Source organism: Ceratotherium simum, chromosome 9 (assembly GCF_057802395.1).
Source record: "Ceratotherium simum simum isolate JZ-2026a chromosome 9, ASM5780239v1, whole genome shotgun sequence".
In the NCBI taxonomy this organism is placed as follows: Eukaryota; Metazoa; Chordata; class Mammalia; order Perissodactyla; family Rhinocerotidae; genus Ceratotherium; species Ceratotherium simum.
Genome location: NC_141908.1, coordinates 5,938,183 through 5,958,459, shown reverse-complemented (window position 1 = coordinate 5,958,459; position 20,277 = coordinate 5,938,183). Strand labels below are relative to the sequence as shown.

General features: G+C 39.8%; 1 protein-coding gene across 3 annotated transcripts in view; it reads left to right on the top strand.

The window, feature by feature from the left end:
• The window catches only part of CNTNAP5 (contactin associated protein family member 5), a 760,035-nt gene that overhangs the window by 704,963 nt on the left and 34,795 nt on the right, over nucleotides 1-20,277 (top strand). For all 3 annotated transcript variants that reach the window (XM_014782496.2, XM_087435029.1, XM_087435030.1), the window contains 2 exons: nucleotides 1,767-1,897; nucleotides 9,324-9,411. In XM_014782496.2, the coding sequence (XP_014637982.2) occupies nucleotides 1,767-1,897; nucleotides 9,324-9,411 (219 nt within the window). The remainder of the gene's footprint in view (nucleotides 1-1,766; nucleotides 1,898-9,323; nucleotides 9,412-20,277) is intronic.

Sequence of the window (20,277 nt, the reverse complement as noted above, 5' to 3'; positions counted from 1 at the left end):
GAGTATATTATATTGCCTTAGATAAATCATAGTGAACTCCTAGCTAGGATGATACATTTTTTCATTTATTAGGTTTATAGACAGCACCTTCCATCAGTCAGTTCATGACTACGGGACTATGAACTTGCTACGTTTACCCTTATATGAAACACTAATGGAAGGGAAGGTGCAGATAAGAAACTCTAGGGAGGAAATGGAAGCATTCAGATGAAGCACATAGAGGTGGTAGAAAAGGGCCTGAGGGCAGGGAACAGTTCTAGGGCCTAGGGTTCTACAGAGACACGCAGAACAGCAGTGCCCTCCAAGAAGCTGATGGCAATCTGCTGAATCACCAGAGGACACACTGGAAGGAGAGAAATGCCTCTCAGCTCACTGACCAAGCAGCTGAAGAAGATGCTGGGGCACAAGGTGATTCATGAGCATCTGGCCCTGACCCCGCACTCTTCTCCATCTCACCCCAGTGCCTCATGGAAGACTAGAAGTTAGCCATTAGAGATGTCAGACTTATTTTGAAAAGTCGTGGATTGAGTTTTCTCCTATGAGTTATGTGAAAATGAGTTAGTGAGCGGTTTCAGGATATCATGTTGGGGTACTTTGGGAGGCATTGATTGCATCAAAACTCCTAAGAAGGTGAGATCAATATTTGTGTGGCTCTAGAAGAACTAGTTGAAGTGTTTTAGACATAAACTGGAATGTTGGGGAAGCTTCAAAATACTTTAACAGACAGAGTTCCTGTTGAGATTATTGACATCTAAGATGGATGGTTGCGAGGCAGGTGTTAGTAAAGATGTATAAAATAGAAGTGGTTTCTAAAATGGACGGATACATACAGAATATGTATATGGAATGTATGTGTATATGAATTACCCAAACAGTGGGATGGTAAAAGGGTCCAAATGCCCTCAAGGAATGTGGTACTTACCACCATGCCTGACACATAATTATCACACACTGATTTAATTTATTGGGTTGAATTAAGTATTAAAACACCCAGATTCTTAGAATTAGAAGAAGGCTGGAAGAGCATGCCTCCCAAAAGCCCACTAATGCACGAGATGGGTCTTTTCCTACCACAGGCAGCGCAGGGTCCCCTTGCCCCATGTCTGCATATCCACACCACCACCCCTGCCCAACTCCTCTCAGCACCAAATGCTACTGCTAGGGAGATATTCATTCTGTAAGTGAGAAAATAACCAAAACAATAATATTTGGAAATCTGCAATGGTCAGAACCAAAAGGAGAGAATTAATCAGGAGAACCAAGATTAGCTGGAGAGAGCTTCTTCTATTGGGGAATGGCCTTATAGCCCCAAACTATTTTCTCCTATCCTGCCTTAGATTATTTTATAATCTTATTTTACGTTATGTATTCTGAAATCTCATGAAGGCAATTAGGAAGAAAGGGAGTTATAGGAAGTGTAGAAATTGAAGAAATTGTAAAAGGACTTAATTCTGTCTTATATTTTCACAATCCAAGTACAAAACAAACTTGTGGTTGTTTTATTATCCAAGCTGGTATTTTTGTTTCTGATAACACACACACACACACACACACACACTAATTTTGCAGCTATACTCAGGATTTTCTATATAGACCCAGATGCTATAGAAACAGCATCTGTAATATCTTTTAAAAATTTGAATGATGAAAGGATTGAGACATGAGTCCCTAGAAAACAGTAATGCTCAATTAAAAGACAACAGATCATATTTTTGCATTTTTGGGGTCCTATTTTTAATTCTAATTTCTAATATTTTTCTTTCAAGGAAGCTTACAAGTTCGTTATCAGCTGAGCAAGGAAGAAATCCATGTATTTATGATTGATGTAGAGAACTTTGCCAACAGAAGGCTGCACCACTTGAAGATTAGCCGAGAGGGAAGAGAACTTACCATTCAGGTACCTTACTTCCCTTCTACTCGTTCAGTCAAATGTGCCTTGGCTGCTCAATAAAACTTTTCTGAGCTTCCACCATGAACCAAGTGTGGAGTCAAATTCTGGAGATTGATATGAACCACACTTGGCTCCAGCCTTTGAAGAACTAGAATAGTGGTTCTCGGTGTGTGCTCCCCGTTCCCACTAGCATCACCATCACCTGCAACCTTATTAGAAATGCAAATTCTAGGGCCCCACATCAGATCTACTTAATCAGAAACTTTTCTGTGGGGAAGTTAGCAGGTGATTCTGATGCCTGCTCAGTTGGATAACCCCTGAACTGCAGTATAATGAGGAAGACACACAGGAGAAGAAGACATCACGAGGGACTGTCAAAGGCTAAGGTAGAAGCATGCACAGGTGATATGGGAGCATGGAGGGCACTGATCTCATCTGGGCATCAGTACCTACTTTCCAGAGGAAGTTAGGAGGAAACTGAATCTTGAAGGTGGATAGGAGTTGGCTAGGTGAAGAAGAGAGAGGAAAGTGCTCAGGCAGAGAGTCCAAGTGAACATCAGCAAAGCTGTCTGAAAGAGCATAGCGTGTGGCAGGCACTCCATGAAATTCCGGCAGTCTTGGTATAAAGAGCAGGCAATGGCAGATCACAATGGAGAAGTGACAGAGTTCGGATCATGCCTTTTAGAATTGTGACCTCAAGTGAGCCCTTAAATCTTCCCAACAATCACCTCTTATTTTTTTTAATTCATCCACTCTCTTGATCTCTTAGATGACAATTTTAAACTTCCTCCTCCCTCCTTATACCACCACCAACTGTAACCCCATCTTCGGTCTTGGCAGATGACTTTGGTTTCTTTTTTCTTGTGAAAAATATAGCATTCGTAAGAGAATATCCACACACTCTCACCACCACATTTACACCTACCTGCATCTGTGTCTGTGCACTCTCTCTCCCTCCTGTTGCTGAATATGAACAATTAATGATTCTAGTTCAGGCTAAACCCACCACTTGTGGACCAGGTCTCATACCCTACTCAAGAACATCATTCCAGCCTTATCATCTTCCCTCCCCTTTCAACATTTTCCCAGCTCTATTAGATGGCTCCCCAAAGCATAAAACATGCAAATATTACAAGCATTAAAAAAATAAAAATAAAAAACTCTCTGGGTTAGGGAAGAAGACCTCTCTCTTATCTGACTTCGTGTACTACTCCATTTTCTCTTTCAATTTACTGCCCCAGTCCTTGGAAATGTTGTTTATAAACTTGGTCTCCAAATTTTTCCTTCCATTTTCTTAAACCCACATGAATGAAGGTTTGTCCCTGTGCTGCAGCAAAATTATACTTCTCAAGACACTAACGGCCTTATCTTGCAGACTCCAATAGGTTTTTCCTTATTTGTCTTCTCATTGTCATTTGACACAGTGGTTGCCCTCTGCTTTTGAAATATATGCTTATTTGGCTTGCAGGACACAACATTCGCCTGTTGTTCCTTCTGCATCTGTTGGTTGCTCGTTCTTGTCTCTTTTGTTGGTCCCCCCTCATCTTCCAAACTCTAACCATTGGAACATCCCAGAACTCCATCTTCAGATTCCTTCTCTTTTGTATCTACACTCATCCCATGGCTAATCTCATTCACTCTCACACCTTTAAATGCCATGTATATGCTGGTGAATCAATCCAAAATGTATATCCAAATCTAGTCCTTTCCCTGAATTCCAGACCTATATATCAACTGCTTACTCGACGTGTCTACAGTGCCATCTTGGATACCTATTAGGCATCTTGAATATAACATATTTAACCCTGAGTTACTGAGAATCTTCCCCCTAACACCCTCCCCCTCGATAAACTTCCATCTCTCAGTTAATGGCAGCTGCATTCTTACCGTTTCTCAATCTTAGAATTGTGGTGTTATCTCTGATAATTCTCTTTCTCTCACAAGAAACATTCTGATGATCAACAGATTCTACTCTGTCCCAAGCCAAGCTCATCCTTTCCTTGGATTATTTCAGTTTACAGTTGCCTCTTAACTGACATCTCCCCGCTTCTCTTTTTGTTTCGCTCTGACTTATTCTCAACACAGCGGCCAGAGTGATCCTGTTAAAACATTAGTCAGATCATAGTACTCTTCTGTCCAAACCCCATCAATGATTTCCTTTCGCATATGCACTAAAAGCCAAAGACCTTGCAGTGGCTTAAGAGGATCTCCATGATCCGACACCCTCTGCTTCTTTCCTGCTGTTACTTCTCTGATCTCATCTATTATTATTCCCTCTATAACTCCACTCATGCCACTCTGGCCTCCTTGCTATTTCCAGAGCCCTTGAACACACTTGACTTTGCTTTGCCTAGAATGCTATTGTCCATTTATCCGCATTCCTAGTTGAACTTGTACTTCCTTCAGAACTTCACTCAAAAAGTTATTTTCAATGAGGCCATCACTTTTTTAATACAGCAGCGTAGCTCCTTGACTTCACCCCTACAGCACTTAAACACTATCTAACGTTTGATACAATTTATTTATTTATCTAATTTGTTGTCTTGTCACCCTCCTCTAGAATGTAAGCTTCATGAGGTCAGGGATTTTTGTCTGTTTTCATTACTGTGGAACCCCCTACTTTGTCAAGCAGTGCCTAACATACAGCAGGTACTCAATAAATACTTGTGAATTAAATGAATTAATTCCACAGTGCTTAATGTACTATGTGGAGAAGATTAAATTGGCTTTGTGGACAGGTGAAGCGAAACCTTTGAATTTTAGGCAGGGGAAGTAGCATGGGTAGATTTTCATTTTCAGGGGCTCATTGTGACCACTGCATGGAAATACACGTTTGGGAGTGATGAGACAGAGACCAGTCAGGAAGAGATGGTGAGAGCCTCATCTAGGGCAGTGGGGGAGCCATGGAGAGGAGGATTTGAGAAATGTCATAGAAGTAACGTCAATAGTATTGGGTGACCTTTTAGACATGAGCTATGAGAGAAGTCAAGATTGAATATTAATTTTCTTGTTTGGGTGAAAGTTCAGAAATAATTGTCAAATACATGATACAACTAACAATCAATGAGAGATTATAATTTAATAGGCTTATCTCTAAAATTTACTCTTGAAATAAGGGAGGAAAATCTTTGCAGTGAGTTTGGGTTGGAGCCAGACTGGAGGATGAAAGGGATGGGAATGATGACTTTTCATTTGAAAATGTTTTGCCTGGGGTACCAGTGGGATATCTGGGGTGCATTCTGCTGTGCATTTTTATGTATGACTCATTTTTCCTCCTTCTTTATATTTCCTGTCTTCTTTTTCACAAATGAAAGACACAAACAGGGCAGTGAGAGAACAATAAGAGGTATTTCCTTCTCTTCTCCCACTAAAGGATTTCCACCAATCAATTAATAGTCACCGATAAGCATCTATTGGTTGAGAACATACTATTTCCAAAGCACTGAAGGGAGCAGAAAGACATGGAGGCAGAGACTTTGTTTTTTAACTTTAAATCAGTTTATTGACACAGTAACACAACACACTTGCCTCTCTGACACTCCCACCCCCTTGCCCTCTCTAGATCTCTTCTCCTTCCGCCCTGCTTTGAACAAGCTGTTCAGTGAAAATGGAAAAGAATAGGCTCCTACTATATGCCCAGCCCCACCCCAAAGCCCTATGGAGCATGGTCTTAGGTATCACCCAGAACCTGTTAGAGAGAGAGAGCAGGCAGTTATCACTATGCTCAGCCCGCCAGAGGCATTGAGTACCAGTGACAGATCCCCACAACCCCCAGGCCTTGAGTTGCTATTTCTCCTTCTCTCTGTTCTTTGTGACCCTGGGAAGGAGACCTTGGGACCTAGGCCTGCAGCCAGGAGCAAGAACTCCTGGTGATGATTTGAGAACTATAATTTGGCTAGTATTTTTTTTTTTTGCTGAGAAAGATTCACCCTGAGCTAACCATTTGTGCCACTCTTCCTCTATTTTGTATGTGGGTCGCCACCACAGCATGGCTGACAAGTGGTGTAGGTCTGCACCTGGGTTTCAAACCCATGAACCTGGGCCACTGAAGCAGAGTATCCTGAACTAAACCACTATGCCATGGGGCTGGCCCCTGGCTAGTATTTTTTAAGGATTAGGTGTCCCCAGAAATGCCTTGGTGGTGGAGGTGAACTTCAGTGCCCCTATTTAAAATGCATTAATGACATTAAACACACTAAGCCAGTTTGCCCAAATGCCAGCACAATCAGCTGTAAAGGAGGAGAAGCCAGACATTTTTTAAACCAAGTAGTTAATTACTTCCTTTGAGAGATGAAGATCCCGAGGCCAAGAGAGGCGTCCCTAGGGCAAGTCAGACTTGGGTGAAATCCCTGCTCCATCACTTAAGCTATGTGATCTGAGACCAGTTACTCACCTTCCTGAGCTCAGTCTACTTATCTATAAAAGTGGGGGTGGTGAAAGCAACTAAGCTCAGTCAGTTCTTGTAAAGGTTATGAAAGAGCATAGCTGAAGGGCCAAGCAGGAAGCCTGGCATATGGGCTTACTCAAAAAAGTTTTCTTCTATTTTCCTCCCTTTTCCATCTCATTTAATGACTAGACAAGACCACTGAGTATCCTAAATTCTGAGATCAACACAGATTCTTGAGACCAGATTACAAACTTTAGACATCCAGAAGGTTTAAAGGACTATGGTGCTTCACCCCTGATACCTCACCAATTATAACTAAAAATAAAAACAATACTAAAACAAGCATATGGAAGTCTAACAAAATAACGTATTTCCCACTGAATACTTGAATGATTGCCTAGCACATATCACAAATATTGAAGTCATAAAAGTTAATATTTGTGATACTCCACCCCCACTTTTGTTTTTTTTTTTTTGCTTTTCCTCTATGCATTTGCAAAGTTTTGCCAATTAGTAACCCAGCACCTGAACCAGTACTAGTGCTCAGGTGCCCTCCCTCCATGTCAGGGCTGGAACCCAACCCTCAACTTTCCATAGTCCACCAATAGCCTCAAGTCTCCTTTAAATCATCCTACCTTCCTCTCCAAACTTTTACAAATACTCATTTAAAAAATAAAAATCTTTAATTAAATGTCCTTTACCTCCTTCTGTCCTTCATTAGTCATCTAGTTAAAGTTCTAAGGAGCAGGTCAGTTCCCACAAAGCAGACAGTAGGGCAGGTCTGACTTGTGTACTTGAACACTTAGTTCTTCCGTGTGTGACATTTGAGCGTGGGCCTGTCACGGCTCAGGGGATCACCTGCTTAGGAAGCTGACCCTATGGAGCCTGGGGAGGAGGTGGGGGCAGAAGCTAGGGCAATTTCAGCTTAACCTTCAGTTCTAAGAATCCTTCCACTGCTCTACACTAAGCAGGAAATTCCACTCACTTTAGCCTGCTCTCCAACTGGGGCAACAAACATGTGGGGAGGCACTCTGCCCGCTGCTAGAGGAACAGTTCCAGAGAGTAGAAGAGGCAGGTGAGAGCTCTGAGGTAGGGCAGGAGGAAAACTCCTTCAGGGTGAGGACTGAATCTGAACCCATGAGCATTAAACAAAGTGTGGATAGAATGGGGACCATGGGAATCAAAAACCCTATGTTGTCCCTAGAGGTGTGGGGGCCACCAGGGCAACCAGAGGCATTCTGGTGGTGTGATGGACTCTGTCTTCATAGCCTACCAAGTAGAAAGGGAATCAGTACAGGGTGTTTATTTATTCACTCAGCAAACCTGTGTTAGGAGTACTTGGCCAGTTTCTGTAGTAGGCCCTTCAGAAAACACATATTGATAAGATGTGGTCCCTATTCTCAAAAAGCCAATAGTTTAGTGGGGAAAAAAAAGAGAGAGAGAGAGAAATTAAAGCAGATCATTATAATACAGCATTTGAGATGCAAGGTTAGAAGTAGAAAAAAGGTGCCATGAGAGCAGAGAGGGTGGTCAACAGATCTAACCAAAGCATCAAGGAAAGCTTCCTGGAGGCAGTGGACTCTGGGAGCACTTAGAACAGTGTCTGGCACACAGTAGATGCTCAAATGTTTGTTGAATGAATTTTGCAGAAATTCAGAAATAAAAACACACTGAGATTGTCTACAATTTGCTCAAATATCTAGAGAGGTATGGACAAGTAAAGCAAACACCGTACTGCATGGTGGATGGGCTACATGATAATGGGACACTGCTTTGTGACACTGTGTGGCCTTGGCCAAGTTGTTGATCTCTGTGACATCAGCTCCCAGGTCTGTAACACAGGGATAGTAATGCCTATTTTGTAGCATTCTGGGGAGGAGTACATTTTGAAAGATGCTCTAGTATGGTGTCTCATATATACCAAGTGTTCAATAAATAATAAATATTATTACAGTCTAATTTCATAAATGAAAAAGGAATAAAGCATATGATCACATACCACAAGTCATAGCCAGTGACTTCTCTCACAGCAGAAACCCCGGCAGGACCAAGAGGTTCTTGGAGGAGGGTCAGTCTGAGCGGAAGGAAAGTCGTGGCAGTGGGAGCTGGGAGAACTGGGTGTTAGTCCGGGATCTGCTGCTCCCCGAGGGGAGCCAGGGTCAGGCACACAGCTGCAGGAGTCTGTCTCCTCTTCTTACAGGTGAACTAGAAGATAATGAGGATCCTTTTCAGAGATAACACCATAGGAATATTCAGAGTAGAGCCTGGAAGAAACTGGTAGCATTTGACTAGGCTGAAAAAAGTGGGGATGGATGGGGAATACTGCCTTGGAATGGGGAGGAGGGGAACAAAGAGATGGAACTGGAATTAGCAATGGATGAGGCAAGGAAGGTTTCCTAAAGGAAGATTCTAGAAATAAAGTCCTAAAGAATCACAGTGGTAGCTTTTGCTCACCCCTAAGAGGTAGGATTATCAGCTGTTCATGTTGATGCCAACTGTTCACTTAGTTGCTGAACTCTGACCCTCTCCTCCCCAGGGTCAAACTTTGTGTCCAATTGAAATATTTGCTCAGGAAAATCCCACAGTGTCCACACCTGAATGAGACCAGGTCAGAATTATTGGAGCAAAGGGAACAGTGATGGCTCTAAGGATAAAGTGGGGAGAAGGAGGAGAAATGGGGAACAAGTGCCAACTTTCCGTTTAATCCTGCACAACATGAGTCTGAGAAGGCTTCATTTGTTTGCTTGTTTGCAGCAAAGAATTTGGTGACAAAATCTCAGTAGGGACATAAATACCTATCAAAAGCTGTACAGAGTTTCCCAGGGAGAAGACTTGTGTGAAAGCCTTTATTTCACCAAGAGGGAAAAAAAGGGGTATTTTATCGGCATTGTGGGAGAATTAGCGAGACATTTCTTATCTCTCTGGAGAGAAAATCCCAGAGACGGGTCTGCTCTGTGTGTTCTCTGGCTGTTTCCTGGTGGGAGCGCTTCATGCCCTTTACTGCAGAACTCTGCTGAGGCAGCTTTGTTTTCTGTTTTCCTGCAGATGGATCAGCAACTCCAACTCAGTTACAACTTCTCCCCAGAAGTCGAGTTCAGGGCGATAAGGTCACTCACCTTGGGCAAAGTCACAGGTTTGTTGTTCTAGTCCGTACCTATGCAATGGGCTCTGTTAAATTAAATGAATAATTAATTTTCATCAGGGTGTTCAGTAATTCAAATCTGGAGTCCTTTGCTCCCATAATATCCAAGATCTAGAACCAAGATTTCTGGTGTAGGAGACGCTAAAGTGTATGTGTGGCGGAGTTGGAAACTGGCATTTATATCTACATTATAGAAGCTTGAGTAAGGTAAATTAACAAAGAAATTAAGTAAAGTAATTTTTTACTAAACTTCTAATTAATTAATTTAAAAGGTTTACTTAATTTTTCCCTTAAATTTACTTAATTTTTACTTAAAAACATTAAAAATTTGAAAAACTTAATTATTGGATTGCTCAAATCTTTAATTCCTTTACTAATTCGTCAACAATTGAAAGAGGATTAAAATCTCCTACTATAATAATATATTTTCTTTTTTTTTCTGCCAGAAGTGCTGTGGATTTTATATGATGAAGGTATTTATTAGGGCCAGGCAAGATTGAATTTTTTACATCTTCTTGATGAATTGAACTTTTATTTTTTACTAAAGTGATTTTTTTAACTTTAACGTCTCTGTGCTCAAAACTATTTTGTCTGTTATTAATATAGCTAATTCAGTATTGTTATAGTTATTATCGGTTTGCTCTATCTTTCTGTATATTTTTCTTTTTAATATTTCTTTTTCATTAAGACTTGTATATGATCTTGTGAAAAGCATACAGCTGAATTTTGTGCTTTATCCAATCTGGCCGTCTCTATTTTATAAATTGGCGAATGTAAGCCCGTTTACATTTTTGGGTTACTTGTATCGTTGGATTTGTTTCTGCCTCCTTATTTTCTATCTGTTCAACTTTTCCTGTGACTCTATCTTCTTCTTTCTTCCTCTCTCAGTCCCAGTACAGTGCAGAAAACAATAACTGGAGGCATTTCCAGCAGGGATAGATTTAACACAGAAAATACTATTGTGGCAGCACTTAGGGTGTGGATTCTTGTTAGAATCTTGCAGAATGACTCCCCAAGCAGTTCTGTTTTTTTTTTTAATTTTATTTATTTATTTTTTTCCCCCAAAGCGCCAGTAGATAGTTGTGTGTCATGGCTGCACATCCTTCTAGTTGCTGTATGTGGGACGCGGCCTCAGCATGGCCGGAGAAGCGGTGCGTCGGTGCGCACCTGGGATCCAAACCCGGGCTGCCAGCAGCGGAGCGCGCACACTTAACCGCTAAGCCACGGGGCCGGCCCCCCAAGCAGTTCTGAGCTGACTAACAGAGAGCGCTTACCTCTGAGGCCATCACTAATGCTAGGCTGGAGCCCGGAGATCACTGTGGCTCCAGTACTACATGTCAATTCCCGAGAGGCAGAGGGTGTCTCCAAAATGGCAACAGAGAACATTTCATGTTACCATGACTTTGCTTGCCAGTAGAAACAGCTGAAAGGCAGGAAAATGACTCCTGTCTCACTGCAGGCTTCCAGATTCGTATCTAATTTCTAAAGTACCTAACTTCTAGAACATAATGTGCATCCAGAAACCTAGCCACAGTCAGGTCCGGAAAATGTCAATTTTAGTTTCCAAAATGGCATTTGAATGGCCAATCTACAGTGACCAACTTCTAGATTTAATTTTATGTTGTTTATTTCTTATAGATTTAATTTTATGTTTATTTCTTATTCCATTCCCCCTTCCTGTTAATAATAATTGTTTTATGCAGTCACTGCTATTTTTGATTTACCAATGCAGTGTCTAATTAATTATTTCACATTCCTCCCTATATTTCAGTATTTTTTACTTTCTACCAGGTTTAATTTCCTTCTTTTGAATTTCTTCTGTGTAAGGGGACATTTATCTGAAAAAGCTCTTTATTTCACTTTATTCTTGGAAGATAATTTTGCTAGGCATGATTCAATATTGAAGGAAATTTTCCTCAGATCTTAAAAGAATTATTCAGGTGTGTGACGGAGCCAGCTCACCTGGATCCTAAGAACCTGTTGTACACATCTCTGCCCAATTCTGCATTCAGTCGTCTCACAATAGTAGTTTGAAATCAGCCATACTAGGAGTATTTACTCTATGGAAATCAGAAATGCTACAAGTCAAGGGCTCCCCTGCTGCTGGAGAGCCAGTTTTGAACCCTCACCAGCACATGACTGGGCTCTTCTCTTCTGTCTTCTGCTGTTGCTGTTGAAAAGCTGGCTGTCAATCAGTCCTCCCTTTGAAAATGCTCTGACCACACCCACACTCCACCCTCACAAGCTACTTGTAAGGTCATCTCTTTTAATTTGGTGTTTTGCATTTTGTTACCATATGTCTGCTTGTAGATTTCTTTTTAAGTGTCCTATTTGATATTTTTGTTTCCTATATCTATTCATTAGTTCCTGTGTATCTAGTTCATATGTATCATTCACATGTATCTGTTCATTAGTTCTCTAAAATTCTCAGCATATCAAATAATGCTTCTTTCTTATTCTCTCTACACAATTATTTTAGATCTGCTCTAAATAAATCTTAGACTTTCTAACTCTATCCTCATGTCTCTTACCATTTTTTATAATAAATTTTATTGTTTGTCTCACTATGTTGCATTCTGGGCAATTTATTGAGTTTTATCTTCAAATTCACTAATTCTCTCTTCATCTATGCCAACTATCCCATTAAACCCATTCAATGAGTCATTTTTCATTGATTATATTTTTTTATTTCTAAAAGTAATATTTTGTTCTTTTTCAAACATGCCTGTTAATTAAGATAGTCTGTTGTTCCCACTTAGTTTTTTGTTCTTATCTTTTTATGTCTTAAAGCGTTTCATTAATAGTTATTGAACATTTTGTTTCTGATAATCCCAATGTTGGAAGTCTGTAAGGGTCTAAATCTGTTATTTTCTGTTTTCTAACTCTTTCCTGTCAGCTTGTTCTCTTATGCTGTGTGTGTCTGTGGGCTCATATTTGGTTGAAATTAATGTATAGGAAACTTGATGATCAGAAATTGTGAAGCTTTCTTCCAGGCAAGATTTGTGTTACTTCTGCCAGGTGCCAGGAGGTGCTACCAATTTAGGACTATTTCAGTTTCTCACTTTGGGTTTTTTCTGAACAGAGATTGAATACGAATTTGAGCTCCAGGCCTGAATGAGAGCAAGCCTCTGGTTGAAGTCTCAGCGAAAATGTTGTTACTATTAATATCATAATATGTCATTTTATTATTATTTTTGTTACATTTTTTTTTTTCTAATTCAGAACCACATCAGAGGTTGACAGGTTTTATGTTTATTCTCTTTGCTGTTAGGTGATTTTTTTTCTAGTCCACCTTTCACTGAAGCTTAATGTGAGAGTCTCAGGTTCAACATTTTAACTTGGCAGAGGCTGAAGTCTTGGATTTCTACTCTTCCAGATGGTTCAGGCATTTTCCCTTGATACAACCCTAATGTTGGTTTATTGCTCACTGTCTTGGTTTCATGCTCTCTCCCAAAATAATCCCCCCAAAATTTAGGATTCCTCTTTGTTTCCTGAATCTTGGCAACACACTAAAAAGATGTTTGTTGGTCTTAATGAAGCAGAATTACTTTTTAGAGTATCTAATCTATTATATGTCCTCTGCTACTTCAGTATATCTTGAGTCGTTTAATCACTACTTCAACAAAATCAGAAGAATCTTGGGAGGAGAGATAGTTAGGGCTGTATGACCACAATGCCCAGGCTTTTTTCATGGCACCTGCCTTGTGCAATGGAAGCTCTAGAAACATCCTCTTGTTTAAAAAACTTCCCTCCATTAATCTTGCCACTGTGTATGGCATTCCTGTGGTCTTTCTGTCTTTTGAATTAAACCCATAATACATCAGACTGAAAGGATAAAACTTTAAATCAAGGTACTAAATTATTGAGGGATACCTTGTCGTTTTGTCTTGGCTTCTTTGTGAGGAAAGATAGGAAAGAACTTGGTTAAGATTGAGAAAGAGTACCCAATAAAATGATTTCATTGTGCTAAGGGTGGGGGACTCCTGCCTACTGGCCTTCCTTCCCATCCAAACTGCTGTTAAACAGTCAGGAGGATTTGGAATCACAATTAACTTCAACACTTTTGGCCTGTGAAAGGTCTCTAGCTAGAGGTAAGGAAAGATGATATAAACGTCAGATTGATTATTAAGGAGGGATTAATGCTGGGGACCCTTTGGAATTAATCCTCATGCATCAGAAAGAATGTGGAGTAGGGATAGGGGATACAGGAAAGAATGGTGCAGAAATGGATAAGAAATGGACAAATGCAACCCTACTCCACAATTTTAGAGAAGTCTAGTACTCTGTTGGGCATTTTCAACTCTAAAGTGAGGATTTGTAAGTGTTTTTCATAGTAGATACCAAAGGCAAACAAGTGTAGGTGTTGTCCCAGTTTTCTTCAATACCACTAATAGCATTCCATTGCAAAGCAAGAACAAGTTTATTCATTTTCTTTCTGTAAGAGAAAGAGTCAATTCATCATTCTAAAGATAGTGATTTAGTACCAATGATGGTGCTACATGGTATGTGTTACATACATACCATGATGAATAAAATAGTCTCTTTCCTGAGAATTCCTATGATGTAGAGACTAGTCCGTGAAAGTAGCAGATACAATCACTGACATTAAAATTGCATTGTGGGTGCTCACTATGGTAAGTAGTGAGATATTGCTAGTTTTATTCCTTGGTTTACTGATATTCCTTGACTTTTAAGGGAAATTTCTTAGTTCTGGTGTATTGCATCAATGGATTTAAGAGAAACTAACATTAAAAGGAAAAGAGAGAGAGCTGGGTCCCGTGGCTGAGTGGTTAAAGTTCCAAGTGCTCCACTTCGGTGGCCTGGGTTCACGGGTTCAGATCCCAGGTGCAGACCTACTCCACTCACCAGCCATACTGTGGTGGTGTCCCATATACAAAATAATAGAGGAAGATTGGCACAGATGTTGGCTCAGCGCTAATCTTCCTCAAGCAAAAAAAAAACGAGGAGAGTTAGCAGGGGATATTAGTTTGGGGTGAATCGTCCTCAGCAAAAAAAAAAAAAAAAATGGGGAGAGAGAAAGTGCATATATAGAGAAGACACCCTTTTAGACAAGATAATCTGTTTCTGGAAAATTACTTAATTCTTTACAAAATATAGAAGTATGTTCCTTAGATTCAAATACTGTGACTTATCTGTGTGTTTGTAAGTCTCTCTCTGTCTAACTTGGCCTTGGTACAAGAGCATGGATATTCAGATAAATTTAGAAATTTAAAAAACTTGAAACTTCTAAAAGAAACTGTGCCTTTTGTGTTTTTGTTTTAATTTATTTTTTCTGGTCCTTGTTTCCCCTAATTTACTGTGCCTGAATATATCATTAAATTTTATTGTGAAGTAAAAATCTATTTTTTTGGTGGAACTAAGAATTAAAATATTATTATTATTTTTTTCCTGAGAGGAGACTTCTTACTATACTGCAGATTTAGGAAGTAATTACTTTTTAAAATATGGAAACATGTTAAAGTTTAGGTGGAGAGGAATTGTAGTATAGCTTTTAAACTGTAGCTACCAGATTCTGTATAGACATTAAAATGAGATTTGTACTCAGGGCAGGCTTACAGGATTATTTGTTTATGCAGCCAGCCTTTGTTAATTCCCTACCTACTTGCCAGTTTGATAGGCCAAAGCTCACACCTGGCAGAGACATTATTCTGCTCTGATGGCTATTTGCCAGCATAGCTTCAAAGTTCACTTGGCCCCAAAAAGCCATATAGAACTTGGAAGAATTCTTTCTCAACCTGCATAAAGCCCAGCTAATCTGGAAATTTCAGGGCTAGCTGTGAGCACTTGCATATTCTTTTGGCCTGTTAAGATGAAGCGAGTTCTGACTGCATCTATAGAACAGAATTCTTTAATTCTCCCCAATCCCTCAGTTTTGCACTTCAGGCCTACTGTGTCTTCTGTAGATCAGAGCATTGTTGAGTGAATACCCTGGTTATTTTTATGTTAAATCATTTCCCAAGCATCTTGTAGATGATGAGTTATGGCTGACATTTTTAAAAAGCACAGCATAATTTAGGCATATAAATGAAAGGTGTGTACTTCAAAGTACTCATTTTGGAAGACTGTTACTCTATTTTTCATTTTGTACACAGTTGGGACCTCCTTTGATTCAAATCTGGTACAGTTGATATTAAACTGGGAAGCAAAATCATAGAGTGAAAGATGCTCAGCCTTTTAGAGACAAAGGGACTCACATTTGGCTCTTTCTCCTGTAATTACTGTTGTGTGGCCATAGTGAAGTTTTCTAATCTGTCTGTAGTTCCTCATCAGTAAAATGAGGATGATAACACTTAATTCATAGGGCTGTGTAAGGATTCCATGGGACTTTATATGTAAAGTATTTGGTATTTAGCATACACTCAATAAATGTTAAACAGTTTTTGATTTTTAAAGGGTGTGGGAACATCATAAAGAATATATATGTGTATGTATATTTGTGCGTGTGTGTGTGAAGAAGATCAGCCCTGAGCTAACATCCATGCCAATCCTCCTCTTTTTGCTGAGGAAGACCAGCCCTGAGCTAACGTTTATTGACAATCCTCCTCCTTTTTTTACCTTTTTTCTCCCCAAAGCCCCGGTAGATAGTTGTGTGTCATAGTTGCACATCCTGCTAGTTGCTGTATGTGGGACGCCGCCTCAGCATGGCCAGATAAGCACTGTGTTGGTGCGCGCCCGGGATCCAAACCCAGGCCGCCAGTAGCGGAGTGCGTGCACCTAACCGCTAAGCCATGGGGCCAGCCTCATATGTATATTTTTTTAATGAGTCTAGAAGGGTGACTGTAAAGGTAACTTCCAAAGAGGCACTCAGATGTGTTCTACGGGAGCAGTTCCGAATGTGGTGAGTCTTAGAGACATGAGTGTGAGTCACTGTCAGGTAGGGCTGTTTCAAGGGTGTATCAAGCTTAGAGCAGCCTAAACAGCAAGGACAAAAGAGAATATAATAGCTTGTGGAAATTGAAGGTTTAAAATGTAGGCTTTGCTTCAGGGACAGCTGGGTTCAGAAGCTCAAATAGGAGCACGATTCAATCCTGGTCAATCCGTCTGTTTCTTGCTCCCCTTTTGACTCGTTGTACCTCTCTGTGGGGATGCATTTCCAGCCAGGATTTCAAAGGTAATGAAGGTGGAATCAGCAACTCCATGTTTAAATACTACCATTTCAGCAACGCTGGTGGAAGGAAAGCTTCTTGTTTCTAAAATTTCCAGAAAAAGTCCTAGATTGAGTCTCAAAGGACCAATTTGTGTCAAGTGACAATCCCAGACAATTTTAATGTCCAAATGATGGGAATACATTGAATGCTCATGCCTGGATTATGCACCCAGCTGTGGCTCTGGAGGGGGTGGAAGGGTCAGCTCAATATTAACAACATCTGCTGAGAATAGGGAATTGTTATTTCTCAGAAGGAAGCTGAGGTGTTCTTACGAGAGAGTGAGATGGGCTGCAAGGAGGAAAAATCAACGATAATCCAGTAATACCACTGCTTGCTCTCATTTGCATTCTGCTATCTCTGTTGAGCTGGAGAGATGGGGATGTAGTTACAGGGGGTAGGCTGGGAATTGTGCATAATTTTAGACCTGCGCTGTGCTTGTGTACCTCAGCAGTCCACGTGTGTTGCAACGGAAAAGTCAATAATTGAGAACCCTCTTTTAAGAAGCACATGTTCTTCTTTGGAACAAGTTTATACCTTACCAAGAAACTCCTCTGAGGAATTGTTTCATTTTGAATGCATAGATTCCTTAACTAATGTCTCACTTTGTTTATGGTCATTCCTAGCTTTTTAATAAATACAGAGATCTCCAAACCACAGCCCCTTCCTGACTCAAATTCTAATAATGTGTGTGTCTCATATTGTGTCCAGAAATTTCTTAATGATACTGTTTCTCTGAGGAATAAAATATTTCAGATTCATTAATCTAATCTGACCTCCTCATGAAGTGAATGATGTGTTTACAGCATTCTGAAACATCATCCCGAATTCCTAAATACACGTCTTTTACTTTCTACTTGGAAGATAACCGACGTTGAATTGCAACTGGGTTATATGGGATTTGTTACTGTTTCTTTTAAAAATAATGAACTGCATTATTCCCCATGGAGAAATTCAACAGATGATTTAGTTTTACCTCATGCAACAGGAATGTGTGTTATTTTCTGATTTAAAATGCAATTTTATTTTGTATTTTAAATGAATCACTTCACGACAGGAGCCCAGACCTACTCCATGCTCTGGGCTGCTCTGTGAAAGTCAAGTCTGTTTTTCGCAAAATCAGAAGCACCCTTTGAACAGCATGCCTCTGAGTTCCTCATTAATATAGTCACTTGCCTGCTCTGTGTATACTAGTGGGTAATAAATAAATGAAGCAAAGGTAGCTATGATTATGTTGTTTCCAAATACAGACCGTCTTCACCTGAGAGGAGCTGTTACTAAACCATTTCAGAGAGGGCTGGCCTTCCAAGGGGCTGCCAGACTTGATATATCTTTGCCTGGCTGTGTCAGGAAAGGATATTTTGTGTGGTCTACTAGAAGCCACAAGACGTGACTGTTATTGATAAAAAGTTCACGTTAGTTCTATTCACACAAAAATTATTGAGTATTACTATGGAATTTGCAGTGTGTTAGGCCATATAGATACCAAAACCAAACCGTCCCTCTTCTAAAGATTCTGTTTACTGTAAAATTCTTCCTCTTTCAAGGGAAAGTTATCAAAGTGAGGGTTGGAGTATTATTTTTCAAGATTTTGTAGTATATCTTTTAGAGTATGCTAAATACTAGATTTTCCTTACTAATCAAATAGTAATACTAATAATAGTATAATATTTATAGGGTATTAATGTTAACAGTATAATAATAACTGGTAGTTATTATTAGCATTATTATTTAATAATATACTGCTCTGTGCTAGATCTAAGCTCTTATGTTAACTCATTTTTTGTCTCAACAACCCAAGAAAGTGAGTACTATTATTATTCCTATTTTATAGATGAGGAAACTAAGTCACAGAGGTTAAATTGACTTGTCCAATATCACAAAACTAGCAAGTGGTAGACTTGCCATTTGAAGTCAGGTACTGTGAGTCTGGATTCAACAGTCCTTCCATATTTTGATTTTTAAGGAATAACATGAGATATTGCAGACAATGTACACCCTCTTTTTTCTGTTGAGGGCTCCTGAATTAAAGCCTTGTGTCCTCAGATGTGGTGGGCTTAAAAGTAGAATGCAGGACCAGGCTTTAATTATGGACGGGGAATAGCATATTTATTATAAGTCAGACTTTGGAATTGACCCTGGGTTCAAATCATAACGCTAGCACTGACTAATTGACCTGGACAAGTTACTTAATTCTCTGGGTTTCACTTTTCTCAATTGGAATGTAAGCATATATTATTATAATGCTTGTTATTATTTGGAAGAGTAGGTGATAATGAAGATAAAGTGGCTAGCATGATGCCTGACATATAATAAATGCTCAATAAATGTTTACAATAACAACAATAATAATAATAATATAAGAAGTTATCCCATCTGACCCAGCTCTTTTTCTTTTGAGAATGACATTGGATTCTAACTGCCTTCCAGACCTAAAAGAGGAGTTTGCAGGGAAGAGAGAAGATGGCTGCCCACTCCTTGCATAGCAAAGCTTACATTCCACTCTTCCTTCCTTCTCTGTGGGATGAATGAATAAGGCATTATGTAATCTTGAATCTCACTGATGCTTGGTAAATAGTGAAGGTGCAGATGTGGCCAATTCTTAGTTTCTGATGAAGTCATCCTAAAAGAGTTAAACCAGGCCAAACCTACCTGACATTATTTAAATTTATGTTCTCAAGTGTAAAGCTGCCTCCGATGGGTTGTAACCATGTGATACTTGTGATCAACCAAGATTAAAAGCATGGGATCTAATCTGATTTTTAAAGATGTCGACCACCACTTCCATCCCTCGCCCATTTTCAGCAGGGGGTAATCATGAGGTTCCAAAGACAGAACTTGAGTCTTGTTTATGGTTTTACCTCCTTGCTACCATATTGGTAGGCAGTTAGTAAGTGCTCCATAATGTTTCTTGAATAAAAAAATAAGTGTAATGTATAAACATTAGAACTGCAGGAACTGAAAATTCATCCTATTATGTTAATGGGCTCAATGTCATGCAATTAGCTGCGGCTAGATCGTGGTGGATGAGGATCTGCAGGTTCCCTGAACCCTGTGTGTTTTTCTTATGATAGTGCCTGGCAGTGAAGTGGAAAATGAGTGGGTTTGGAATCAGACAAGTTGGAGCTCAAATCCTATAATGATCACCTTTACTAGCTATGATACTACTAACTTCACCTCTCTGAGCCTTGGTTTCCTTATCTGTAAGGTAATGGTAATAGTTGCTTTATTGATTTGTTATGAAGATGAGAGATAAAGCGTGTAAAGTGTCTGGCACATAGTAGTATTTGAAAACAGCAGCTATTGTTAATAAGATCATACAGACATGCTGCCTATTGATTTCTTTGGCTGATATCCCTTTTCCTTGCCGATGGCACTGCTATTGATTTGTTTACCCTTTGCCTGGGGAATCTGGGCCACTGTTAAAAATGTCAATGTTGACAAGGTAATGAAGTGAAGAGGATCCGAGCTAAGAGTAATGAACTCTCTGCAGCAGCCTTTTAGGTACCTCTCCCAAGCTTGGTGCAAACAGAAGCACCTAATTGGTCAGAAACTGAAAGGAACAGGTGGAACAAGCACAGATTAGAACTCTAGATATTTTCCTATAGAGAAGGAGAGGAAATCAAAGCACAAAGAGGGTGCTGTGGCCACTGGTTACTCATTTAGTCTACTGGGATTTTATTTTTGGAAG